The following is a 25,069-nucleotide window of genomic DNA, read 5'->3' on the forward strand; positions in this document are numbered from 1 at the left end:
AATACGAACCACAGCTCCCTGACCAATAGTGTCAATAAGAGAAACCATACGAGGGCCAAATCCCATTGTAGACAATAATTGCCACAAAAAAGACCAGCTAACATGATCAAATGCCTTCTCAATATCGAGTTGCAGCATAATTACTTATTGTCCTGAAGCTTTGGCATAGTCAATACACAGTTGAACATTCAAGATGTTATGCATTATATTACGGCCTTTAATGAAACCATATTGGCATGGATGAACCAGGTGCGGAAAAACTTTCTGCAATCTGTTGGCAATGATTTTGGAGAAAATTTTGGATAACGAACCCATAACGGAAATAGGTCTCCGTTATTTCAAAGAGGTTGGGGAGGGAACCTTGGGCAACAACCAAATGATAGCAATCTTCCAATCTAATGGCATAATACCAGAATTCCACACTCGCTGACACAGGCGAGTCAATGGGTCTTTAAGCTGCTGCACATTAGTTGGAAAGAGCTCATTAGGAAGCCCATCCCAGCCAAGGCTTTTCCTTCAGGGTAGGTGAGATAGCACTTCTTCCACTTCATCTTCAAAAATGTCCGCCTCCATTAAGTCCACCCATTCTGGTTTGACCTGGTTGCTTACCAACTCGCAAATATATCGGCGAGCGGCAAGTACAGCATCAGAAAAATTCTCTTGCGGACCCAACGAGGACTTAAAAAAGTCGACACGCATACTAATGATGGAGGCCGTGTCAGTCACCATAACACCATGTTCATCCATTAAGCGCACAATATTCTCCCGAGAATATTTCTGGTGCAGGCGAGCAAAGAATTGATGGGATTGACATTATCATATAAAGCTTCAACTCTGGCCAGCAATTTCTATTTTGCATATTCATGTTCCTGAAGAGAATGAACCCTGCCTTTCAACCATTCAATGCATGTGGGCAAGTCATCATTAGAATTCCCTGATTGACTTAGGGACAAGGAGTGGCCCAATAAAGCTTGGGCATTCTGCAATTCAGCTCGTAAGGAGGAAGCTTGCTGAATACCATATTGACAAGATAACTGGCTGGCATTATCCCTAAAAACGGCCCATGCATCTTGCTTACATCTCTGTCATGCCAAAATAGTTGTCACCTCATGACACGGCGATCGATGCTCTCCAACTCTCTATGAAGGAGTCATATAATATCTGCCTACTCGTCTCTGTCACGCTGCTCCACGTCGTCCTCAGTAGAGGCTGGCACCATCTTCACACGGGTCGGCGGATCAGCCTGTGGAAAAGCAAAATCCGACAAGTCGGAGCCACAAGAAATGACTTAATTATATTGAAATGTGTCAAAAGACGTACGACATCCGACAGTTAAACATACCTACTTGGGTGTCCCCAAAGCATGATAATCTCGCACAAGCTTGATGTTAGCTTGGCAATACACTAATCGCTCTAGCTGAGCAGTACTAAGCCGATTGCAGATCTTCGTGTGAACCATGGAGTAGGCACTCCAATTGCGCTCACAAGCACCAACAGAACAATCCTACAATCACGAATCACAATACGATTTTGAAGTCAAAATCCCTAATGAATTAAACTTTAAAGATGAATGCAATTGTGAAAGAGTCAAGAGTACCTGCAAGAGGATTCGAAGAGCAAGATGAGTCAGCTTTGGGAGACCTTGTCTTCCATAGCTCTGCCACCACGTGAGAGGAAATTTCGTCACCTCCTCTCTCAAAACCACTGCTCTAGCAAAGGATGGTCCTAGATTGTTCATAAAACTCACCATCTCTGCATCAACCTCAAGTTGCTCATCCTCGTCGTACATTATGTTGATGTATTGGTCTTTTTGCGTGAGCAGAGTGCTCTCACTAAACAGCTCTGGCTTCTTGTAGAAGGGATGAAGCAATGCAGCCATCCCATGAATGGGACGGCTCATAAACGTCCATCGCCTCTCTACAATAGCCAAGATGTCACCCCGGCTACAAATTGACAAGCCAACATTCCAACAGCCATTATATAATATAACTTTAAACATATTGTTGCAATGTGCATATTATTTAATATTAATATAATCAGCCAAGAACAATATCCAAGTGTACACTCACCAAGACTCCGTCAATGTCGTACAGGAGGTGGCAATATGGTGCTTCATCTCCATGAAGAGATGATAGACCAGTCCAAGAGTAGAGCTCTCCATATCTGTGACTCGGAGAAGGACATCGATAGGCTGCAATGCCACTATCAAGCTCTGTACCTCTATCCAAAAGGCCTCGTTAAGCTCTTTCCGCTTAATGTATCTAGTGGCCTCTGTCTGCGCATGGTGCATAACCCTCCATTTCAGGTCCACCACAGTCTGTAGTACTGGGTTCCACAATCTAAAAAAGCCTTTGCAAGACCAGGAACATATAAGAAAACCTACTCTTCGAGAGTCGCACCATATCAAGTGCACTATGGCTCCTGAAGATGGCCAAAGCTTGATGTTTTTTTCGGAAAAATGTAGTAATCTTCGTGGCATCTGCAACATGAGGTTGCAACCATGGCAACTTTCCAATATCCTCCATCAGCAAGTCCAAGCAATGTGCAGCACAAGGAGTCCAAGCAATGCGAGGAAACTCTACCTTGACCAATTCACCCATACGCTTGCAATTTGAAGCATTGTCTGTCACCACTTGGACCACATTCTCTGGCCCAACATCCAAAATTGCCTGTCTAATGTGGTGATAAATAAACTCAGCGTCGATGGATTCTCCTGCCTTTCCTGCATCCACAACCCGCAAGAAGTATGTGCCAAGACATGAGGACACCAAAATATTGATAATGTGTCGTCTACGCATATCACTCCAGCCATCAGATATGATGGTGCACCCAAAAGACTGCCATCCTGCCTTGACAGGTACCAATGCCTTGTCTATCAAGGCTTTCTGCTCTTCAAGCATCGTGGTACGCATTTTGTTATACTCCACCCCGGACCACGAGTCTATGTGGCCAACCTCTGCTATGGCCCTCACCATTCTCTTCCATTGATCAGTCCTCAGTACATTGAAGGAGATGTTGCAGTCCACAAGAGTGCAAGCAATCTCCATCTCAGCCACTTTTTGTCTCTCTTTCACCCACGAAAGAGATGACACACATGAAGACAAAGTACTCTGTCTCACCACATGTGCATCATCATCCTCATCAACCTCCTACATGACACAGGCCCTCTTTCTGCCCCCTGTAGGCTGGCTATCCTGTGTGGAAGAATCGCCCATCTCCCCCACAAGTGCATCATGAAGTGCATCTTGAGTGTGCTAGCTGCCCCTTACCTTCTTTGAACCCTTTGCTGTTGATGAATTCTCAGCAATGAGCTTGTCTCTGATATCTTGTGGCACCTACTTGCACCCACCACAATTGCCGGTGGTGCCAATACTTGTCAAGTGTATCACGACACGAGAAATTGTGCTCATGAGCTCGAAGTTGCAATACTTGCACTGCCATCTACGCGTGCCACAACCAACTTGGGCCAGCGTATTAATAACATGGATGACATTGGTGTGCTCCTGCCAATAGGGGTTGCATGGCTTCGGCATATTGGATCCTGGAAGCTGTGTGACACAAAGAAAGAGAGAGACAGGTCTTAGAGCATACTCCAAAGGAAGAGAGAGAGAGAGAGAGAGAGAGAGAGAGAGAGAGGGAGAGGGACTCGGAAGGGAGCGAGAGACGAGATTAATCATGTAGTGCATTGGCCGCTCGCAGTTGAGAGAGAGAGAGAGAGAGAGAGAGAGTACAGTACGAGACAGAGATGTATCATGAGGGACCAAGGCCATGAGCGAGAGAGAGCGTGAGAATTACCTGGTTGCAATGTGCACAGTGTGCAGAGACAGAGCAAAACAAAGCGTTGCATTCCAAAATAAGCCCAAATTTGTACGTTGAAGTTCAAAAAGGGGTTTTCAAAAAAAATAAATGTATGGATCGATCCGTATGCGTACGGATCTGTACAGTATGATCCGTACGTACGTACGGCTGCAACCTTGGTACCTCTTGAACCTTAAAATGTAGATCCTCACCGAAGAGACATCTCCTTTAAAGAAGGAGAATTGGTCTATCTTAAGATGCCTGAACAAACTAAAACCATGAAAACGGAACGATGTCCAAAGCTTTCACCCAGGTATTGTGGTCCTTTCACAATACTTAAAAAGGTGGGAGAACAGGCTTACAAGCTCCAACTACCTGCTGGTAGTAAAATACATACAGTTTTTCATGTAAGTAAGCTAAGGAAGAAGCTGGGTGATTTGGATAATCTAATCTTAAATGATAAACTTGAGGAGCTATTAGATGACCAATCTAATCCACATGAACCAGAAAGAATATTAAATGTTCGTAACAGACGAACAAGGAATACTATTTATCAAGAATGTTTGGTTAAGTGGAAAGATTGTTCAGAAGAAAGCTCAACATGGGAGCGAGTAAGTACCCTAAGGAAAAAGTTTCCCAATTTATAGTTGGACCTTCCAAGTATCGTTTTTGAGGACGAAACCGATTCTTAAGGGAAAGGAAATGTTACATTAATAAGGTAAATTATGGGAAACGGGCGCGAGGGATGACCATTCGGGGGCCTTGGGCACCCGAACGGGGTTTAGGGGAGCCTAGAGAGTTAGAGAGTCCGAGAATAGTAGGACTCACCTGAAGTGGAAAGCTGGCAGAGGAAACGAGAGGGGAGGTGCCAGCAACTATCTAGGCGAGGTTGGGAGGAAAAAATGAGTCTCGTGCCACTATTTTCAGGATCATCAGACGTTTTCTGAGTGATTCGGCTATTCGTCAGTATTGTTTCACGTATCCACGTATCAGCCCTACGCGCTGCGACACCGTGGGGTACATGTACAACAGAAATTGCAGCTAAAATTTGAGATTTCTCATGTAATGTGATGCATATGCCCTTGGAACAGCTGTGATCAGTTGTAGAATGTTGTAGCACATGGTTTGGTGCTTCTGAAATTTTAATTACAGATCTGAAATCTGTACTTCTACGTGGTCATTTATTACTGGTTGGTACTTGTTTGTACCTTGGTCACTTGGGTGACAGTTTGGGCCTACATTTGCTGATTTTTTTGTCACATTTGGGCTGAAAATCATGGCTGGCGGCAGTGACAACAGTAATCTCATGCACATAAAGAAGCTTGGAGGAGCACATAACTTTGCAGTTTGGCAAAAATAGTGCTACAATATCCTGTTGCAAAAGAAACAGCAAAGCCGATCAAAACCAAAGGGGCAAAACCCGCAGACATGGAACAAGAAGATTGGGATGAGTTAAATGAGCTTGCACGCTCAACCATCGAGCTATCGATTTCTGATGCCTTGCTGTTTAACATTGAAGCTTTGGATTCTGCATATGCTATATGGACTAGACTGGAAGAACTGTATGCACAGAAGCGTGTTGCAAGCAAAGTGTATTGGCTGAAAAAGCTTATGGATTTGCGTATGAAAGAGGGTATAGGAATGTCTACTCACTTGAGTGAGATTAACTCTATTTTCAGCCAGCTGGTTACCTTGAAGTTCTTGATTGATGAAGAATTTAAGGCTAAGTTATTTCTTTGCACTCTACCACAGAGTTGGGATACATTCAAAACTGCTATGAGCAACTCTAATGTGATCCTTTTGTACGTTGATGTAGAGAGTGCTCTACTCATGGAAGAAATGAATCGATAGAACAATGCATCCAGTAAGTCTTCCAATGCTTTGCATACTAGGGGCAGATCACAACACAAAGGCAAATATGATAGCAAGGGATGCAGTAAATCACGTGGCAAAGATGGGCTGAAACAAGCACCCAGAGAATGGTATCATAAGTTTGATACATTAATGCAGTCTCAAGGTTTCCATAAAAGCCAAGTGGGTCACTGCTTGTACACTAAGAAGGCAACAGATGGCAGCCTGATTATCTTGGTTCTGTATGTTGATGACATGCTGATTGTTGGCAGGGATACTCATGCCTTGGATTCATTGAAGTAAAGTCTTCATGGCAGCTTTGACATGAAGGATCTATTAGCATTTGAGTCATCCCCTGGACAGGTTGCAAACTGCGCAGGTGCCACGTGGCAGCCTGCAGTGCAATCGGACTGTTTTTAGGCATTATTTTATTGCAATCATGCAGCCGACCTGTTTATTTTATGCCTTTTATTTCTGCTTTATATAGCAGTCCTCCAGCACATTGTTTACACATTATTCAGCGATTTCAGATTCTGATCTTGAGATCAGTTGGCTGAGACAGACTATGCTCGAGCTGACAAAGATCAAGGTCATCAAGTCAGAGACATATGCAGATATTTCCTCTGCCCCCTTGTGTATTTCTGCACTCTTATATAGCATACTACACCGCAGATTTTCTGCGTTTACACTATCTCCTTTTCTCTCTCTCTCTCTCTCCTCTCTGTGTTCACTCTCTCTGAGCCTTTGTCCTATGCTTCCGCATCGCTGCACTCGCTTCCAAATCGAAGGCATTGGTTTATCAAGCCTCTCAGAAGAAGGGGAAGGACCAAAAGAAGAAGAAGGACAACAAATCCAAGAAGGACAAAGAGAAGGAATCGACTTGCCATATTTGTGGAAAGATTGGTCACTGGAAGAAGGATTGCCCCGACAAAGACAAGAAGGATACCAAGAATAAGGACACGAAGGACTCTGGAGCAGTGGTTGCACCCTCATCAACTGCTTTTCTACACTTAGCAGTCATTGAGGACTCTACACCGACAACTTTTGATGCTGCGATGACAGCTCCCAAAGCTCGAGAGTGGATTTGGACAGTGGTGCCTCACCGCACACGACTCCTTCCTTTGGTATTGCCCATTTGCGACCTTCGCGTGGGCAGATTCTCATTGGAGACAGCTCTTCTGTGTCTATTGCTGCGCGAGGTGAGATGCAGCTTATTCCAAATGGACGTGGTGGTACCCACACCTCTGAGGTGTTGCATGTGCCAAGATTGGGATATCATTTACTTTCGGTTCATAAGATTTGTGCTCTTGCCCTCTTGGTGGAGTTTGACAGTGATATTGTTCGAGTCCTTGATCGTGGATCGAGAAAGGTTCTCTTTGCAAGGTATGAGGAGAATGGAGTCTACAAAATGAAGTCTTCTTCAGCTCTTACCTCTCTTCTTCTTACTTCTCAGACACAATCCAAGTTGTGGCATGCTTGGTTTGGCCACCTGAACTACGAGTACCTTTGAAAGGCATCGCAAGGGTCGTTTGTCCAAGGCTTGCCGGACATAATGGTGAGCCATCAGCCAAGTATCTCCTACATTCGTGGGAAACTGCATCGGGATGCGATTCCCAACAAAGCTTCTAGGCGGTCTACTTCACCCATGGAGCTTGTATCTACTGATCTTTGTGGCCCGATGAGGACCGAGTCCCTAAACGAGAGCTTGTACTTCATGTTGATTGTAGATGACTACAGCAGAATGACTTGGGCCTATTTCTTGACTTTGAAGTTGGAGGCTTTCTCTCACTTCAAGGATTGGCTTCTCTTTGAGGAGAACCGTTCTAGCCGGCGACTAAAGACCTTGCGTTCAAACAAGGGAGGTAAATTTATGTCTAATGAGTTTGCTCATTTTTGTGCAGATTAGGGCATTCACCAAGAGTTTGCTAACACCAACACTCCCCAAGAGAATGGCATTTTGGAGCGGAAAAACCGAAGTGTAATCGAGATGGCACGCACCATGATGGAGCACCGACAGACACCTCAGTTTCTATGGGCCGAGGCAATGGCTACCGCAGTTCACATCCTCAATCAATCTCCCTCTTCGACCATTGACAGGATGACACCTTTTGAGGCTTACTTCGAGACTAAGCCTGATGTCTCTTATTTCAGGATATTTGGGTGTGATGCTTATGTGCACATTCCGAAGACACAGCATGATAAGTTCGAGGTGGCTTCCCGACGACAGGTTTTTGTTGGCTATAGCTCCCAGTCCCAAGGTTATCGTTTGTTTGATCCCGTTAAGCGAGATGTCTACACGAGCCGAGATGTGCGGTTCGTGGAAGTACCGGCCACAGAGGGGGGTGAGGAGTACCCCATCCTTGGAGATCCAGGGGAGAGTTGGGCTCCCGAGACAGTTTCTTTGGAGCCAGAGCCTCTTGATGGAGATTCTTCTTCAGATTCAGAGTCTTTTCTTCCACCGGCCACCCCCGAGAAGCTTCCGTCGGTGGATGTTCCTGAGTCTTCAGCAGATAGAGAGCGACTGGGAGAGGTTCGTCTTCCTCTTTGTTGGGCCCGTGACACCCTCTGAGATTCAAGGATCGAGGGGGTTCCTAAGGAGTGGGAATCACAAGATGGACCGCGGAGGTCACGGAGGAACCACGCACATTCTTCGGAGCTTGTATGCTCCAACTATTGTTTACTGACCCGTGTTATGCAAGATCGAGAGCCCACTTCAATGAAGGAGGCTTTACAGTCTGATCATTGGCGGAAGGCCATGGAAGCCGAGTTGAAGGCTATTGAGAGGAATGACACTTGGTCTCTTGTGCCTCGTCCCTCTCACAAGAAGGTGATTGGTGTCAAGTGGGTCTTCAAGACCAAGTACCTTAGCGATGGTTCTTTGGACAAGCACAAGGCTCGCCTTGTTACTAAAGGTTTTGCTAAGCGCCCAGGCATTGATTTTCATGATACTTTTGCCCCCACTGCTCGTATGGCGACTATTCGAGTTGTTCTTGCCTTGGCTGGCCATAGGAGATGGCCTGTTTATCAGTTGGATGTGAAGTCGGCCTTTCTGAATGGTGACTTGAAGGAGGAGATCTATGCTGAGCAGCCTCCTGGCTTTGGATCCTCGGATGGGAAAGTTTACAGGTTGAAGAAGGCCTTGTATGGCCTCAAGCAGATCCGCGTGCATGGTACGAGAAGATTGACTCGTTTCTTCAGTCGAAGTTGGGATATCGGCGCTCCAAGGCCGATTCGCAGCTTTATGTGCACACTTCCGAGGTTGGTCGTGTGTTGTGTGTGTTGTATGTTGATAATTTGATTTTGACAGGGGATCATGCACAGAAGGTCCGAGAGACAAAGACAGCTTTACATCAGGCATTCGAGATGACGGATTTGGGGCTTCTTCGTTTCTTCTTCACGAGATTTATCAGTCTCAGAGGGGGATTTTCATCTCTCAGCAAAGGTACATTTAGGAGCTCTTGGTGACTTTTGAGATGGAGACTTGTCGGCCCATTACACTGTCTACTTTTCTCTCTCTCTCTTCTCCCTGTATTCACTCTCTCTCAGTCTTTGTCCTATGCTTCCGCATCGGTACACTCTGACATGGTATCAAAGCAGTGAAAATGGACTGACTGACGACTGAACCTATCTAAAGAGGAGATTTCAGCGCGACACAAGGCTGCGTTTCCAGGTTTCGAGGGCGAGTGAGAGGGCTGCGCATCGGATCAAGGCTGAAGCGAGCGTGGGCGTGCGGGAAAGGAGTCTAATCGGTGAATTTGTTGTGGGTCTTTTGGCAAGGTTCATGGCGGATCCCAAACAAGTGCATTGGCAGGCTACCCTGAGGATTCTTCGGTACTTGAGGGGGACCTCTAACTTAGGGATTTCTTATCCCGCAAGTACAGATGCTTCAGATCTGGTTCTTGCAGGTTGGAGTGACTCGGATTGGGCTGGTAATGTGGATCACCGACGGTCTACTACAGGCTACTATTTTATCTTGGGTACAAGTGTTATCTCTTGGAGTAGCAAGAAGCAATCCACAATAGCCCTTTCTTCTACTGAGACCGAGTATCGAGCTGCGTCTTCCACCACATGTTAGGTTATGTGGCTTCGGAGATTGTTGAAGGAGCTTGGCTGCCCCCAGACTCGTCCTACTCTTTTGCGGTGCGACAATGAGAGTTGCATTGCCTTGGTATGGAATCCCGTATTCGATGCCCGGACGAAGCACATTGAGATCCAGTATCACTTCATTCGGGAGAAGCTTCTGGATGCGACCATTGATGTGGAGTATTGCAAGACAGAGGATAATCTTGCAAATTTGTTTACGAAGGCACTTTCCCAGGCTCTTCTTCGGCAACATTCCAGATCCCTCAGTCTGATGCCTCATCCAGGATCTGAGAAGGGGTGTTAGCATTTGAGTCATCCCCTAAACTGCAGACTGCGCAGGTGCCACATGGCAGCCTGCAGTGCAATCTGACTGTTTTTAGGCATTATTTTATTGCAGTCAACTGCATTTAATGCAGCCGACCTATTTATTTTATGCCTTTTATTTCTGCTTTATATAGCGGTCCTCCAGCACATTTACACATTATTTAGTGATTTCAGATTCTGATCTTGAGATCTGTTGGCTGAGACAGACTGTGCTCGGGCTGACGGAGATCGAGGTCATCAATATGGAGGGGGGGAAAATAATTGGGGTTCCATTGCCTCCATATGTGAAACTCAATGCAGAGGACAGCCCTACATCTGATGATGAGAAGGCTGAAATGACCAAGATACCATATGCTTCAGCTATTGGCAGTTTGATGTATGCTATGATTGCTACACGTCCTAACATTGCCTTTGCAACGAGAGTGGTTAGCAGATACATAGCAAACCCTGGCAAAAAGCATTGGGATGTAGTGAAAAATATTATGAGATACCTCAAAGGCACAAAGGAGTTGGGCATCTGCTTTGGAAAGTAGAAGGCATTTGTTGTTGGCTTTACGGATGAAGACTATGCAGGTCATGTGGATTGCAGAAAGTCCACTTCTGGATATGTGTTTACTTTCACAAGAGGCGCAGTCTCTTGGATCTCTAGGCTACAAAAGTGTGTTGCATTGTCTACTACAGAGGCAGAGTATGTGGCTGCCACTAAGGCATGCAAGGAGGCTTTATGGCTTTCACGTCTGGTGGGAGAGCTTGGCATCACATATTACATGTTCTCCATTGTGATAGTCAAAGTGCTATCATGCTAGCACGGAATCCCGTCTTTCATACAAAGACGAAACACATACAGGTGAAGTACCACTTCAATAGAGATGTACTTGACAACAAGAGCATTGAGCTTGTCAAAGTGCATACAAGTGATAATCCTGCAGACCTTCTCAAGAAGGATCTTCCAGCAGAGAGGTTTACTCATTGCCGACAAATTATGGGAGTTGGATAGATATATGTATTTCAGCTTTGTATATACCTAGACTTAATTGATTCTTTTCTCCTCTTAAAGCACATTGCCTTTAGGTAGGAGGTTGTTGGGAATAAAGGCCCTCATGCCTTTTAATGTGCTCAAGTGTGAACACACCCTTAGCACTTGTACTTACACACACACACACACACACACACACACATATATATATATATCTAAAAACCTAAAGTGGTACACTCGTCATTGTACCAAAAATCGTGCACTCTGCTCTGCTCTCACTCACTCTCTCTATCTCTCTGTGCCTAAGAAACAAAGATTGTCTCGATCTTCGTGCCTGACCCGTCACTACAAGGGATTGGGAGAATCCCATTGTACATCAACTTCTTCTTCAATTAAGTTAAATAAATACCGAAAGGGGCACCAATTCTAGGGCCAACAAGATGTCCAATGTCCAAGATTATATGTTAAAAGTGTACTTTTCAGTTATGTGAATTTGTTAATTGTTGTAAATAGTGCTTAATTAGGTTATTTACCACCCTATCCGAGGAGGAAGGCTGGTTACAACTACACCCTGCAACTTGATCAGCTCAGCCATAGTTTTCACTCAACTGTTGTTGTTTTCAGTTGTTTTGGCAATTGTTTTCACTTTGTTTTTTTGCAGGTCTCAATATTTGCCTACCTGCATTTTTGCTTTTCTACACTTTTTCAGCCTAATTTACACCTCAAATAGGACATCTCCCAAGTTGTGGGAGAAGCTCCAGCTTATGCACGAGGCTCCGTCAACCATGAGGGCTGTTACCCTCTATGGCCAATTGCAAAATATTCGATTCAAGGCAACCAATATGATTTAGTCACTCATTCTCCCAGTGACACAATTCTTAGATCAGCTTCAAAACATGCAGTCTGCTCTACCTGAAGCTCACTTGGTGGGGACTGTCTACAAATTGTCTTCACAGGGTGTTGCAATCACCTTATGAGCCCAAAAACATTTGATTCTCCCATCAATTTTGAGCACATTACATCGATGCTACATTAGCATGAATCTCCCTTACGATTATAGGGCAGGTTTCCATCTCATTCTGGCAGCCCTCATTTGAGTGGCTAGGGGGCTTCAGAGAGGGGTAACGTGCAAAAGAAGAAGGGTCAATGCTACTCCTATGGCAAGAAAGGGCACAGTGTTAGCAAATTAGTCAATTCATGTGTGAGTTTGTGTTGTGCCGGTGGGTCGGGCATTCTATTATGGTCCTGATTTGTGGGCGCCAATTTATTTCAGCCTAATTGTGGCTGACTATCATTATTTTGACTAACCAACCTGATTTATTGTGTGCTCCAAATCTAGCCAACTTTTTCATGACCTATTTATGGCTACGGCTCCCTCCTCCTCAAATCTATCTTTCAGCATACTCCATTACTTGCATGTCCTATGGGAGAGAGAGAACGGGTGCCAATACTCACATACCAATGACTTGCTATTGAGTTGTACTATCTCATCTTGGTTTATGGATTCCATTCCCAAGCATTCTTCTTTTGAGTTCTTTTGCATTTGTTCATCTTTCTTTGCAATCTCTCTTCCCTCTTGTATTGTATAGTCTATTATAGTAGATTCACATGTGACACACCTCCACAAGGACTACAAGAAGCTAGCAAACTCAAGAGTTGAGGAAACAAAAGAGGAGGAGATAAGCAAGGTTTCTACCGATTCTTTATCATGTTGGAACTGGAGGGCGGGCATAGCAGAGAGTGATGGAGGTCGAGCAGGAGTGAACCAGTGAGAGTGACGGCTTGAGAGAGTTTGAGATGATAAGAGTGTACCAACAATGTGTTGGTACACAAAGAATAAAATGTATTTATACTTAGGGCACGTAAAGGCACCGGTGCGTTCACATATACAATGTGCATGTACTATATACACGGAGGTTACCGGGCCTTTATATCCCAACAACCTCCCACTTAAAGGTCCGATATGAACCTCTAGCTAACCAACTCCCACTAGTCGAATGCAATGCTCGTGTTGAGCTCTGCTTAGACTTTTAGTGAGAACATCTGCAAGGTTATCTTGTGTTTTAATCTTGGTCAATGTGATTTGACCATCTTCCAGAATCTGTCTGATGAAGTGATATCGCACATCTATATGCTTTGTGTATGAATGATACATGGCATTCTTAGCCAGATACACAGCACTTTGGCTATCACATCCCAAAACTGCAGTACCCATAGACATGCCGAGATCATCTGCAAGTCTGCTCAACCATATAGCTTCCTTAGAAGCTTCAGTAGGCTGATATGTATTAGCTTCAGTGGTGCTCAATGCAACAATATTTTGCAACCTGGAACACCAAGAAACAGCCCCATCAGCAACTGTAAAGACATACCTGCTGGTGGACCTACGAGTGTCCAAGTCACCTGCCATGTCTGCATCACAATAACCCTGCAAACTAAGTGCATCCTGCCCATAGCAAATACTTTTTCTTTGTGTACCCTTAAGGTATCGAAGAATACACTTGACAGCCTCCCAATGTGCTTTGCCAGGATTTGACATAAACCTGCTAACAACTCCCACTGCATGAGCAATGTCCGGACAAGTAGCAACCATAGCATACATAAGAGAGCAACAAGCTGATGCATAAGGAACTCCCTTCATAGCATTTGCTTCCACGTCATCTTTCGGGCTGTTGGCTTTGCTAAGCTTGAGATAAGGAGGTAAGGGTACCCCAAAAGGCTTAGCTTTAGCCATGTTAAATCTGTCCAGTACCTTTCCAATGTACTTTTCTTGAGATAAAATAGCAATTTCTGCATTCTATCTCTACGAATCCTCATGCCCAAAATGTGCTCTGCATTTCCCAAATCTTTCATGGAGAAAGCTGATTTCAACTGATTTTTGAGAGCGTCCAAGCTAGTCTTTCTTTTCCCAACTAGTAACATATTATCCACATACAAAACAAGTATTATGGGGCTGTCATCTGTATCCTTTTTCATGTACAAGCAATGATCTGCATGGCTGCATGTAAACTCATGAGATAGCATAAAAGTATCAAACTTTTTCTACCACCGCCGTGGTGCTTGCTTCAGTCCATACAGGTTGTGTTTTAGCTTACACGCCATCTGTTCCTTTCCAAGAACTACAAAGCCCTCAGGCTGTTTCATGCAGATTTCCTCATCAATGTCACCATGCAAGAAAGTTGTTTTTACATCCATTTGATACAACTCTAAATCCAAAACAGCAGTAAGAGCAAAAAGCACACGTAAAGTGGTCATCTTCACAACAGGTGAGAAGACCTCTTGGAAGTCAATCCCTTCCTTTTGTGCATAACCTTTGGCAACTAGCCTTGCCTTGTACTTGGGTTTCCCATCAACTATCTTGACTTTGTACACCCATTTGTTTGGAAGTGGCTTTCTTCCCTTTGGTAATGACACAAGATCCCAAATATCATTTGCATATAGAGATTTAATCCCTTCCTGCATAGCTAGCTCCCACTTACTGCTAAACTCACATGACTTGGCCTCTTTGTATATAAGAGGCTCACCCTCATCTGTAAGCATCACATAATGCAAGGAGGGGTCAAACCTACGTGGTTGCCTTAGAATTGGGTCTACATCAGGAGGTATATTATTTTCAGCATTCATTTGCTGCTGTAAACCATTTTCAGCATGCTGTTCATGCTATACAGCACCTTCAATTTCATTTCCAGCACCTGCATTTTCATAATCAGCAAGCCTATCTTACTGTCCATGACCTCCTTGTGCTTCTATTTTCTGTCCATCATCATCAGGCTCAAAAGTAACCGGCTGATCATCAGTTTCAGCCTATGGTACAGCACCTTGAGGCTCATTTTCTGAAGTAATGGGTGGCTGCAAACTCTGAAATTTTACCTTTTTTAGATCTTCATTAGAGGCTAGAGTGCCTTTCAGCAATTTTGCCTCATTAAACACAACATTATGGCTGCGAATAATTTTCTTGGACTGAGGTAACCACAATCTGTAGCCTCATCACCATAGTCCATGAAGATGCCTTTGGTAGATTTTGGGTCAAGTTTATTCCTCAATTCATTCCTAACATGCACAAAGGCATCACAGCCAAAAATGCATAAATGGTCATATGAGGCCGATTTGCCAAACCAAACCTCCTCAAGGATGCCATTATTTAAGGACCTGTTTGGAGAGAGGTTGCAAATGTGAACCGCGGTTTTGAGTGCCTCTCCCCAAAATGAATGAGGGAGATTAGTAGTGGACAGCATGCACTGCACTCTTTCACATAAAGTTCTGTTATATCTTTCAGCCACCCCATTTGAAGAAGGGCTGTAAGGGGCTGTAAGCTCCCTCTTAATACCATGCAAGTCACAAAAGGACTTGAATTCAGTCGATGTGAACTCACCCCCATTATCAATTCGCAAGCATTTCAGCTTTCTACCTGTCTGAGTGGTCACAAATGCATGAAAAGTTTTAAAAACAGCAAACACGTCACTTTTCTTTTTCAGCAAGTACACCCAAATCTTCTTGGAACAATCATCAATAAAGGAGACAAAATATGCAGCACCACCCAATGATTTCACGGGCATACTACATACATCAGAATGCACTAAGTCCAAGACATTGGACTTACGCGAGACACCAAAGTATAAAGAATTTTCTATTTGCTTTCCAAACTGACACTCCTTACAAAAATCAAGTTTAGAGCCTTTTCCATCAACCCTCTTCACAGAGGTAAGGACATCAAGTCCTTTTTGGTTCATATGGCCTAATCTCTTATGCCATAACTCCAAGTGGCTGCAAATTTCAGCAACTGCAAGAAACTTGCCATTCAAGGCTTTACACTGCAAACAATACAATCTGCCCTTCTTGGTTCCTTTTGCAACCAGCATGGAACCCTTTTTCACTTTCCACAAACCACCACCAAACAGTGTGGTGTAGCCATGCAAGTCAAGCTGACCAACAGACAATAAAGTCTTTTTAATGCCAGGCACATATCTGACATCTTTCAACACAAGCTCTTGACCATTGTCTAAAGACAAGTGTACTGTACCAATCCCATCAATGCTACAAGCATGGTTATTTCCAAGGTACACCTTTCCATAACTGCCTGCATTGAACATAGCAAAACACTCCAAGCAAGGAGTTACATGGAAAGAGGCACCAAAGTCTACAATCCCAGTCTGAGTGACACCATCATCAACAGACAAGAGTGCATCAATCACATCAGCCTTAGTAATCTACATATCTTGCATGTGACATTCAAGGGCATCATAATCAACTGCACATAATACATCAGCCTCTGTATCTGAAAGCTCCTCTATGACCACACTAGAGGCCACATTGGCCTTTTCTTTGCCTTTGGATATCTCCAATGCATCTGTCTTTTCTTCTTTCTTCTTTTTATCTCCTGAATTCTTCTCTCTCTTGTTCCTTCTTGTAGTACTTGTAATCAGGTTTCTTGTGGCCCTTTCAACCACAATGATAGCAAGTAATGTCACTCTTATCCTTTCCTTTGCTCTTGCTCCTGTTTCTCTGCCCTGCATATGCATTTTTCTTTTCAGCCCTGCCTCTTACATTATAAGTTGAGTTGCTGCCTTCTCCACTAGACATACGTCTGATTTCTTCATTCAAGTTAGAACCCCTCACCCCATCATATGAGGGATCGGGGTTATTGCTCTGTGAAACCACCAAGTTTCCCACGAGTCCGGCAGTGTCATGATCAAAAAGTTCGCCCTCAACTTATCATCAAAGTCCAAGTTTGCATCTTTGAGCTAATTTAGAATCCCTGTAAATGCACTCAAGTGCTCAGCTGCAGGCTTTGACTCGTCCAGTTGCATATTCACCAACTTGCGTATTAAATGAACCTGATTAACAGGTGTGGTGATCTCATAAGTAGTCTTCAACTTCTCCCATATTGCATAACATATGTCTAAACCCTTAATGTCTATCAGAATGTCATCAATAACACCCATCTTTATGTAAGCCACAGCCTTTTCATTCACTCTGGCCCAATCTACATCAGACATTAGTGCGGGTTTATCTTCCTGCAAAGCATCCTCACAATCCTTCAAGAACAAAATGCCCTGCATACGGTCTTTCCAAAGGTCAAAGCCATGACCATTAAACCGTTTGATCTCCATCAAACTCTTGATGTCTGAACTGGAAGAAGTTGCAGCCATTTTATCACGAACACAAGTTGAACCAGTAAAATACCTATTGTTTTTCCTCAACCAGAAATAAATCTCTACTGTTTGTACATTAACCAGCCACTACACGGGCAAAAGATGCAGAAATTTACCAAATTCTGCGCAAATCCCCAAAATTTCATGTCCAAAATTGCATGAATGTCATTCAATCTAACCCAACTGAGTAAAGCTTTGCCAATACATGAAAAGCCCCAAATTTTTGGGATCCAATGTCAGGAAATTTTACCCAAAAAGGCAAAATTTCGACAAAATTTGCAAAATCCCCAATTTAATTGAGGTCACCGCTCGCGATGTCTGCAATTTCTGACTCAAAAGTCACTGACAGGCATGAATGATGCCAAATCTAGGAAAAGCCCCAAATTATGTGGCCAGATCCCCCGTCGCATCACATCGCCCACCTGTCCACATTGCCCGCCTGTCTAGTTGCAAACCGTCACACGAGGTCGCCTGCACGTCGCCCCATTCCCAATCGTCGCCTGCACATCTTCACCGCACGCAGTAGCAGGCGCCTAATCCACGCCTACTGGATCCCGTCGACACACAACGGCCTCCACGATGGTCCTGGCATGCCCCTACAGCCCACATCGTCAGTCGCCTGGTCCCCCGTTGACCTGCCACTAGTTGCCAGACTGTCTTGGTCACTGTCCGCCTACTAACATCTAGCTAGAAAAGCGTTGGGAAGCGAGCACGAAATCGTCAACTCTGATACCAGTTATTGGAACTGGAGGGGGGGCACAGCAGAGTGATGAAGGTCGAGCAAGAGTGAACCAGTGAGTGTGACGGCTTGAGAGAGTTTGAGATGATAAGAGTGTACCAACAATGTGTTGGTACACAAAGAATAAAATGTATTTATACTTAGGGCACGTAAAGGGTGCGTTCACATGTACAATGTGCGTGTACTATATACACGGAGGTTACCGGGCCTTTATATCCCAACATATCATCCTCAAATTCGGATACACAGATACCAAAGTCATTGAGTGCATTGTATTTCAATAATTCCTATTTTGGTTTCCACTTACAACCCCAAAAGGGCTTTATTTATATCATTTATTAATGTCAAGATGCCACCCAAGAGAGTCAAGACACCACCCAAGAGAGTTTAATGACTCATGTGCCTATAAATAGGGCATGGGCGTTCATCCATCTTCACTTTACACTCACTTTCTCATTCATTCTTCGTCATTCCCCCATCACACCTTCAGCCTCAGCCCTCTATCACTGCTGTCCACACCCCTACCCTAGCAAATATCTCTCTATCACTGCTGTCCACACCCCTACCCTAGCAAATATCTCAGTTCGTGGTGCTATCCAGTTGATCGTGGCACCACACTAGCAAGTGATATTCTAGAGGTCTTCTTCACATCACCATCAGCTCTAGGCACATCAGATTGCTAGATTTTGAGTCCACACAGCTTGGAAGTCTGTTTTTCATCTCCATTGCTGCATTTACTGTTTCACTCCTTCGTAGATTGGTACAGCAGATCATCTGCATCACTATTGTGTGTTTTCGAGGACTCCTGCCACCCTAGCACACCTAGGTGATAGTTCCCAACCATCAGCCACTTGATGAAGGCTGGCTTTGCAGAAAATTATGGCTGAATACAGCAGGTTACACGCTCTTTATCAGCCCTACTTCAGTTACCTACGTTTTGGTGTTTTCTTCACTCCTCAAGGGCTGTCCAACAGTTGCCTTGATAAGAACCATCATCTCGAAGAGATTTCAACATGTTCTTCATCTTCGACAACTCCCGAGGACTGCATTTCGCTCCTTCTACTGTTGTCCTTCATCTTCCAATGTCTACTCCAACATTCCATTGGTTGAAGGACTGCATTTCGCTCCCTCCATAGAGCAGCCCTTTTCCGTGTCCTCAACACCCCTATCCAAAGGATTGCATTTCACTCCCTTCATGTTGTAGATTCCTTCTAGGTGTTGCCACCTAGTAAGCCAAGACTTTGTACTTATCTCGAAAAGCTTTGCTCCATAGTATCAAAATGATTCAATGTTTATCAACTATGTTTTGAGTTATCTTTGTCTCGATGTTTGCCATACACACTGTGATTCTCCTTGCAAACCCTACCGTCTATCAACATGGTATTAAAGAATATCATCCCATCATTCCGCATGGTATCAAAGCAAAAGTGCTCAGAGAGCTAAAGAACCACTTTGCCCACAAAGGTGAAGAAAAGTTGCAAGATTGGCAACACTTTCAAATTCCAATTTATTTCTACTACATCATCAAGGGATACCATTCTCCCTCCCACCCTCCCTTTACAAGTTTGCCACACCGATGCTATGGCTTCTCCAGAGATGGAAAAATGGACCACCGGATGCTCCTACTACGGCAACAACGATCATTCCACTACATATTATCATCATCGACCTTTTCTCCCTATCCCACCAGAGTATACGTGTCTACCTAGCAACACTCCTACCACCTCACCGTTCTGGGCGACAAAAATCAATTTGCACCAGTTATCAAAGCTTTATGCTCAAGGCACTACGACACATACGACTCACACTAAGCCCTTGCAAGCAAAGGAAGGCTCTAAGACCTCACAAGGCAATAAGCCCTCTTGGAGACCACGACAATGCACTACATAGCTTCCCCGAGCTATTTTTGGGTCTAGTGGCTCCCACAGCTCCCAGCTTTGCAATTCACTCCACCAAGATACAAAGGTTGCTGGATATCGCCTTTTCAACAATCCACTCCAACATGGAGAGACAAAGGCTATTCAACTCATTCACCTCCACACTCTGCTCCATGAGATACAAAGAGTGTTCTCAACCATGGTTCCACAAAGAGCTACACATTTCCCCTCCACCCTCATCTAGCACCACAGACGACTTCAATGAGAACATCAAGGAGACTATCTATGATACCCCTACCTCCAATCCCTCTTCTACTTAGTTTAGGGAGGCCATCTTTGGAAGCTCTCTGCCCTTGTCCCATTGCAACCTCAGATATCTTCTTCGACACCATTAACAATCCTTCCTTTGTTGTCAGATACTCCAAAGACCATGATTCGTGAGCTTTTAGATCCAAAAAGCCTTCAGAGGGGGTTCTTGTCTCTCTATCTTCAAAGCGGGATCTACTTACTTTAGTTTTAGAGGGGGTCCCTACTCATTGTGTAGACCTTTGCATACCTTGGCAAAAAGCCTTTGCATTCTTCATCTTTCCTTGGATGGGGTGGTCAACATCAAGCTACCATCTCACCTATTTATACCCAAGAATACATGTTCTACCTAGGTGAAGGCCTTGGATGTTTAAGCTATGACTCGGTGGCTATGCATTTGCATTTTCATCAACATGGAAACATGAACCTAGTGGCTTCCCTCCTAGGTCAAGTTTTAGGCACTATCAACAAAACTTGTCTACGGTTCTTCCTTACATGTTTCCTTTAAGGTGGAATACATGGCTTACAAGGTGGAGAATGTATCTTTCACTCCTCCTAGGCACATTTTTGGGCCTAAGAGGAGGTGTTGAGATACCAAAGTCATTAAGTGGATTGCATTCCATTAATTCCTATTTTGGTTTCCATTTATAGCCCCAAAAAGGCTTCATTTGTATCATTTATTAGTGTCAAAATGGCACCCAAGAGAATCAAGGCACCACCCAAGAGAGTTCAATGACTCATGATATGTGCTTATAAATAGGGCATGGTCATTTATCCATCTTGACTCTACACTCACTCTCTCAATTATTCATCATCATTCTCCCATCACATCTTCAGCCTCAGCCCTATACCACTGCCATCCACACCCCTACCTAGTAGATATCCCAATTTTGTGGTGTTATCCAATTGATTGTGATGCCATACCAACAAGTAGTTTCATTCTAGAGGTCTTCTTCACATCACCATCAACTCTAAGCACTCCAAATTGCTGCATTTTGAGTCCACACAGCATTGCGGCCTATTCTTCATCATCCCCATTGCTGCATTTGCTGGTTTTACTGCAAATCATCTTCATCATTATTGTGTGTTTCCAGATCCGACTGCCACCCCAGCACCCAAGCATGCACTTTTTGAGGCAACATTTGCAACGAATTCTGGCTATTACAACAAGTTACACCCTCTTTATTAGCCCTACTTCAAATACCTGCATTTTTGTGTTTTCTTCACTCGTGAAGGGCTGCCCAGCAATGCTCAAAGAGGCTTCAGCATGTTCATCATCTCCAAGAGCTCCTAAAGACTGCATTTCGCTCCCTCTATTGCTATCCTTCATTTTCCAATGTCTACTCCAGCATTCCACTGCCCAAAGGACTGTATTTCGCTCCATCCATAGAGCAGCCTTTTCATTGTCATCCACACCTCTACCAGAAGGATTGTGTTTCACTCCCTTCACAATGCAAATTCCTTCTAGGTGTTGTTTAATCAACCAGAACAGTGCGGTTACCTTCAAGCTGTACTTTGTTGTACCCACATGATTCATTCAGCATGATTCAATGTTCATAATTTGTGTTTTGAGTTTTCTTTGTCTCGGTGTTTGTTGTACACACTATGTTTCTCCCCATAAAACCTACCATCTCTCAACATGTTATCAAAGCATTCATTCCATCTTTCGACAAAATCTGGCCATTCATACATATACAGGTGTGGCAGATCCTTAGCATAGCTTTTTACAAGTAGCAATGACATCTAGAAGATTCAAATCCTAAGTTGGTTTGCCCTTCAAATCCATGATGAGCAATGAGACAGAGCACAGCCATTACTCCTAGTTTGTTCCCACACGAGGAGACACTTTGTCAGCTAGCTAAAGGCAAGGAATCCATGGTCATGATATGCTTTGTATGGAGGTAGTTCGTGATAGGCATCAAGATTCAACTATTTCTACTCTTTGTGGTTAGGGATTGGTACGGCCAACATCGAAATCAATGTCTTTCCAAGTCACCCTAGTGATGGCTTGATCGCCCACTCCTTGGGTGCCCGTGGGCCTACCTGATTGTTGTATGTACTATGGTGGGGCTTTTCCTCATTGTATATTTTATTATACTTATCGCCCACAGTCTAAAAAAGGGGGTTAGTGTTGTATATAACCTAGTTGTACGGCCAAATAAAATAGTGCATTGCATTTCTGAGTAGGCAGCATATTTCAGCTGGCCAGCCTATATTTTTGGCATGATTATTATAATGCATTATTTCAGCCTATTTATAGGCCTCAGCCTATTTACAGGCCAGCTCTCCTCCATGTCATCATCATTTGGCACGTGCACATTGCATCCTGCAAGAGAGAGGGAGGGAGATTGGGAGCACTCTGTTGATTGCCCACAACCCATACCTTTGTACACACTCTTGTGCCTTGGAATACAAATCCTGTGCCCCGAATTCACTATTTTTGCTATGTTCTTGTTCTTTTATTCGGTTCTCTATGTTTATGGCAGCTCCACCTTTTTGCTTCTGTTGCTCCAGATTCATCTGACACCCCCTTGTCAAGCAGGGCCAATAGGGAACGACTTCTTTTTTGAAAGTTTTCATCTTTAACGCGTTAGGTACCTTTGCTTCTTGGCTAAATATGCAGCAGTGCAGCAGCAAGTCCTGAAAAGCAGTAGTGCTGACGAAGACCAGCAAGACATCAATTGCCAAGGGCCAAATGCCGTCACTAATGTGTGCAGGTTGGCACTGAGACGGGCTGTAGAGAAAACACAGCTGTGTGAGTGCAATGATGGTGATGAACAGCTGAGGAAGACAATGGTGACTGACGTTTGAAAGTGGCTTCTCTTGCTTCAGTCGCCATTGTCTTGCTCACCACGATCTCCTTCGTGTTCTGCTGCCTATTTCATTGGGGCAATTTCACTTGTATTTCACAATCCAGACTTTACCCCTCGAGAACTACGGAACCTTAAACCCTACATTGCAAGAGGATTAATAAAGCACTAGCAAAGACATGCATTTCAGCCGATCACTGCCAATACATGTATGCTCCCTCTACTCTACCCAAATATTGCGCTGTGAAATGAAGTCTACTTCAGACATAAGCTACCATTAAATTAAAACAATTTATGCCAAATAAGAAAAACGCACCACTACGCGCCATTGCTGAGTCGGTCTGCGCCTGTAGATAGCAGGACTCAGAATCAGAAGCGAACAACTACATGGAGAAAGCCAAAAGGAGAAGAAGACAGACTTGAGTTACCTTGGTGGGAATTGTTGTGGCAGCACAAATGATTTGCCGTGCCGACAGACATTGTAGAGGAGGAGGACACACTTGAGTTGTGAGGGACCATGGGCGGAAGAAGCTCGATAAGGGAGAAATGGAAGTGTGGGACTGCGGTAAGATTGTATGGCAATGAGCAGGATTCATGGCGCCCTAGAGATTCCTGTCGATGACGGGGGGGCGGGGGGAAATATTCTCCTTCTCTTCTCTCTCTCTCTCTCTCTCTGTAAAATAGACAAGGCTCGTCGAAGAGCTAACACTAAAATGCGAGGCTCAAGACCTTTTATTGCAAAGCGCTAGCTGGATATAATCACAGAATTCTATTATGTATGTAAAACCAGCTGGTTTGGTGGGCTACGCCAAACCAGATTACCACTCTGCACAGCACTATACCATTGCGAAGCTTACAAGGCTACAGCTACCTTCTTTTACTCGCAATGGCTGAAGGGACACATGTTTTATACAACATATTAACACACTTCAAACTGCAAACACCCACAAGTCTCAAAAGGTGAGCATTTATTCAAAATAAAGATGTTTTTAAGTTTCATTTACTCGTCGTGTTGTGCTCACCTTCAAATGAGGTGGCAACGTTAGCTTAGGTTTAACCTCACCATCTTGTGCATGACATGAAATCAACATAGTTGAGGAGGGCGATGGCCACATTTGCTACTAGGATAGTTATCTCACAATGTTGTGCACAGAATGGGACACCTTATTCACAAAATAAGTTCATGGCACCTACCATTATGCACATTAGCATGGCGTCTAGGATCGTGTGATATTGTGCAACGTCACATTGAGTCACCCTTAAACCAACCGATGTAGCCACATCACCATCGTCACCATGCTCCACCCTTAAACCAAATGGTATAGCCACATCACCACCGGGTCACCACCATCACCCATGCTCCACCCTTTTACCATCAAGATGAGGTATCAACCACCTCACTGCCATTACTACCATACCTATGCTCAATTGCCCCACCATTGTTTCGTTGAGTTTTTTTTTTGTGAAAATATATATTATTCAATCACATTTCTCCATGACCCTAGAACACATTAGACAGACCCCTAAATGCCATTAACCCTAAAGCACAATGGGCATTATTCAACTATGTTCTTCCATCAACCCAAAATCGAGAAGCTAAAGGAGGAGCACATGGAGAAGCTCATGGGAAAGAAGGATAATTGGTGGGCACACTCAGGCCGCATGCCTTGTAAATGCCATAAAGAGCATTTACTCCCATTATTACCCATTACTCTACTTTTGCTAGAGCCTTATTTTGCCCTTGTGCCGTGTCATTATAGTATAGTCCTGTAGTATCTACTATCACTAAAATTTCTATAACTTCTATTAGAAAACTCTGATTGACCAAATTTTTTATCCAAATCAAAGCTTACTTTGCCTCTTCAAATAGAGCACTTAATCCTACAATTTGGTTCAAGATAGAAAAAGTTCTAGCCCAAAGTTTTATGATAGAATCTATATAGAACCTATCCCTATCTGAATGGACTTGTGGGTGACCTATATATTCAATTCTAGCCCTATCTGAATGGACTTGTGGGTGACATGTATATTCAATTCCAGCCCTATGCTAATCCCATGGGATTAGTGTTTGGATTGAAAGTACACTATGGAGCACCAAGAAACATGTATATGACCTATGGGAGGTTTAAAATAACTTGCAGCATGTGTGTTTT

General features: G+C 44.0%; 1 protein-coding gene and 1 pseudogene across 2 annotated transcripts in view; both read right to left on the reverse strand.

Moving 5' to 3' along the window:
• The window catches only part of TIC40 (hydroxyproline-rich glycoprotein family protein), a 105,047-nt gene extending 81,412 nt beyond the window's left edge, over positions 1–23,635 (reverse strand). The window contains exons 1-2 of one of the 2 annotated variants that reach the window (XM_087692773.1): positions 23,345–23,635; positions 23,233–23,263 (exon numbers count right to left, since the gene is read on the reverse strand). In XM_087692773.1, coding sequence (XP_087548899.1) covers positions 23,233–23,263; positions 23,345–23,512 — 199 coding nt within the window. In that variant the 5' untranslated portion in view covers positions 23,513–23,635. The remainder of the gene's footprint in view (positions 1–23,232; positions 23,264–23,344) is intronic. The other variant, XM_087692771.1, reaches the window with a different exon arrangement.
• On the reverse strand, positions 1,151–3,533 carry LOC148025548 (uncharacterized; annotated as a pseudogene).
• Positions 23,636–25,069: the final 1,434 nt, after the last annotated feature.

This window comes from Lygodium microphyllum, chromosome 14 (genome assembly GCF_053477565.2).
Source record: "Lygodium microphyllum isolate KBCC chromosome 14, Lygodium_microphyllum_v1.1.10, whole genome shotgun sequence".
NCBI lineage: Eukaryota > Viridiplantae > Streptophyta > Polypodiopsida > Schizaeales > Lygodiaceae > Lygodium > Lygodium microphyllum.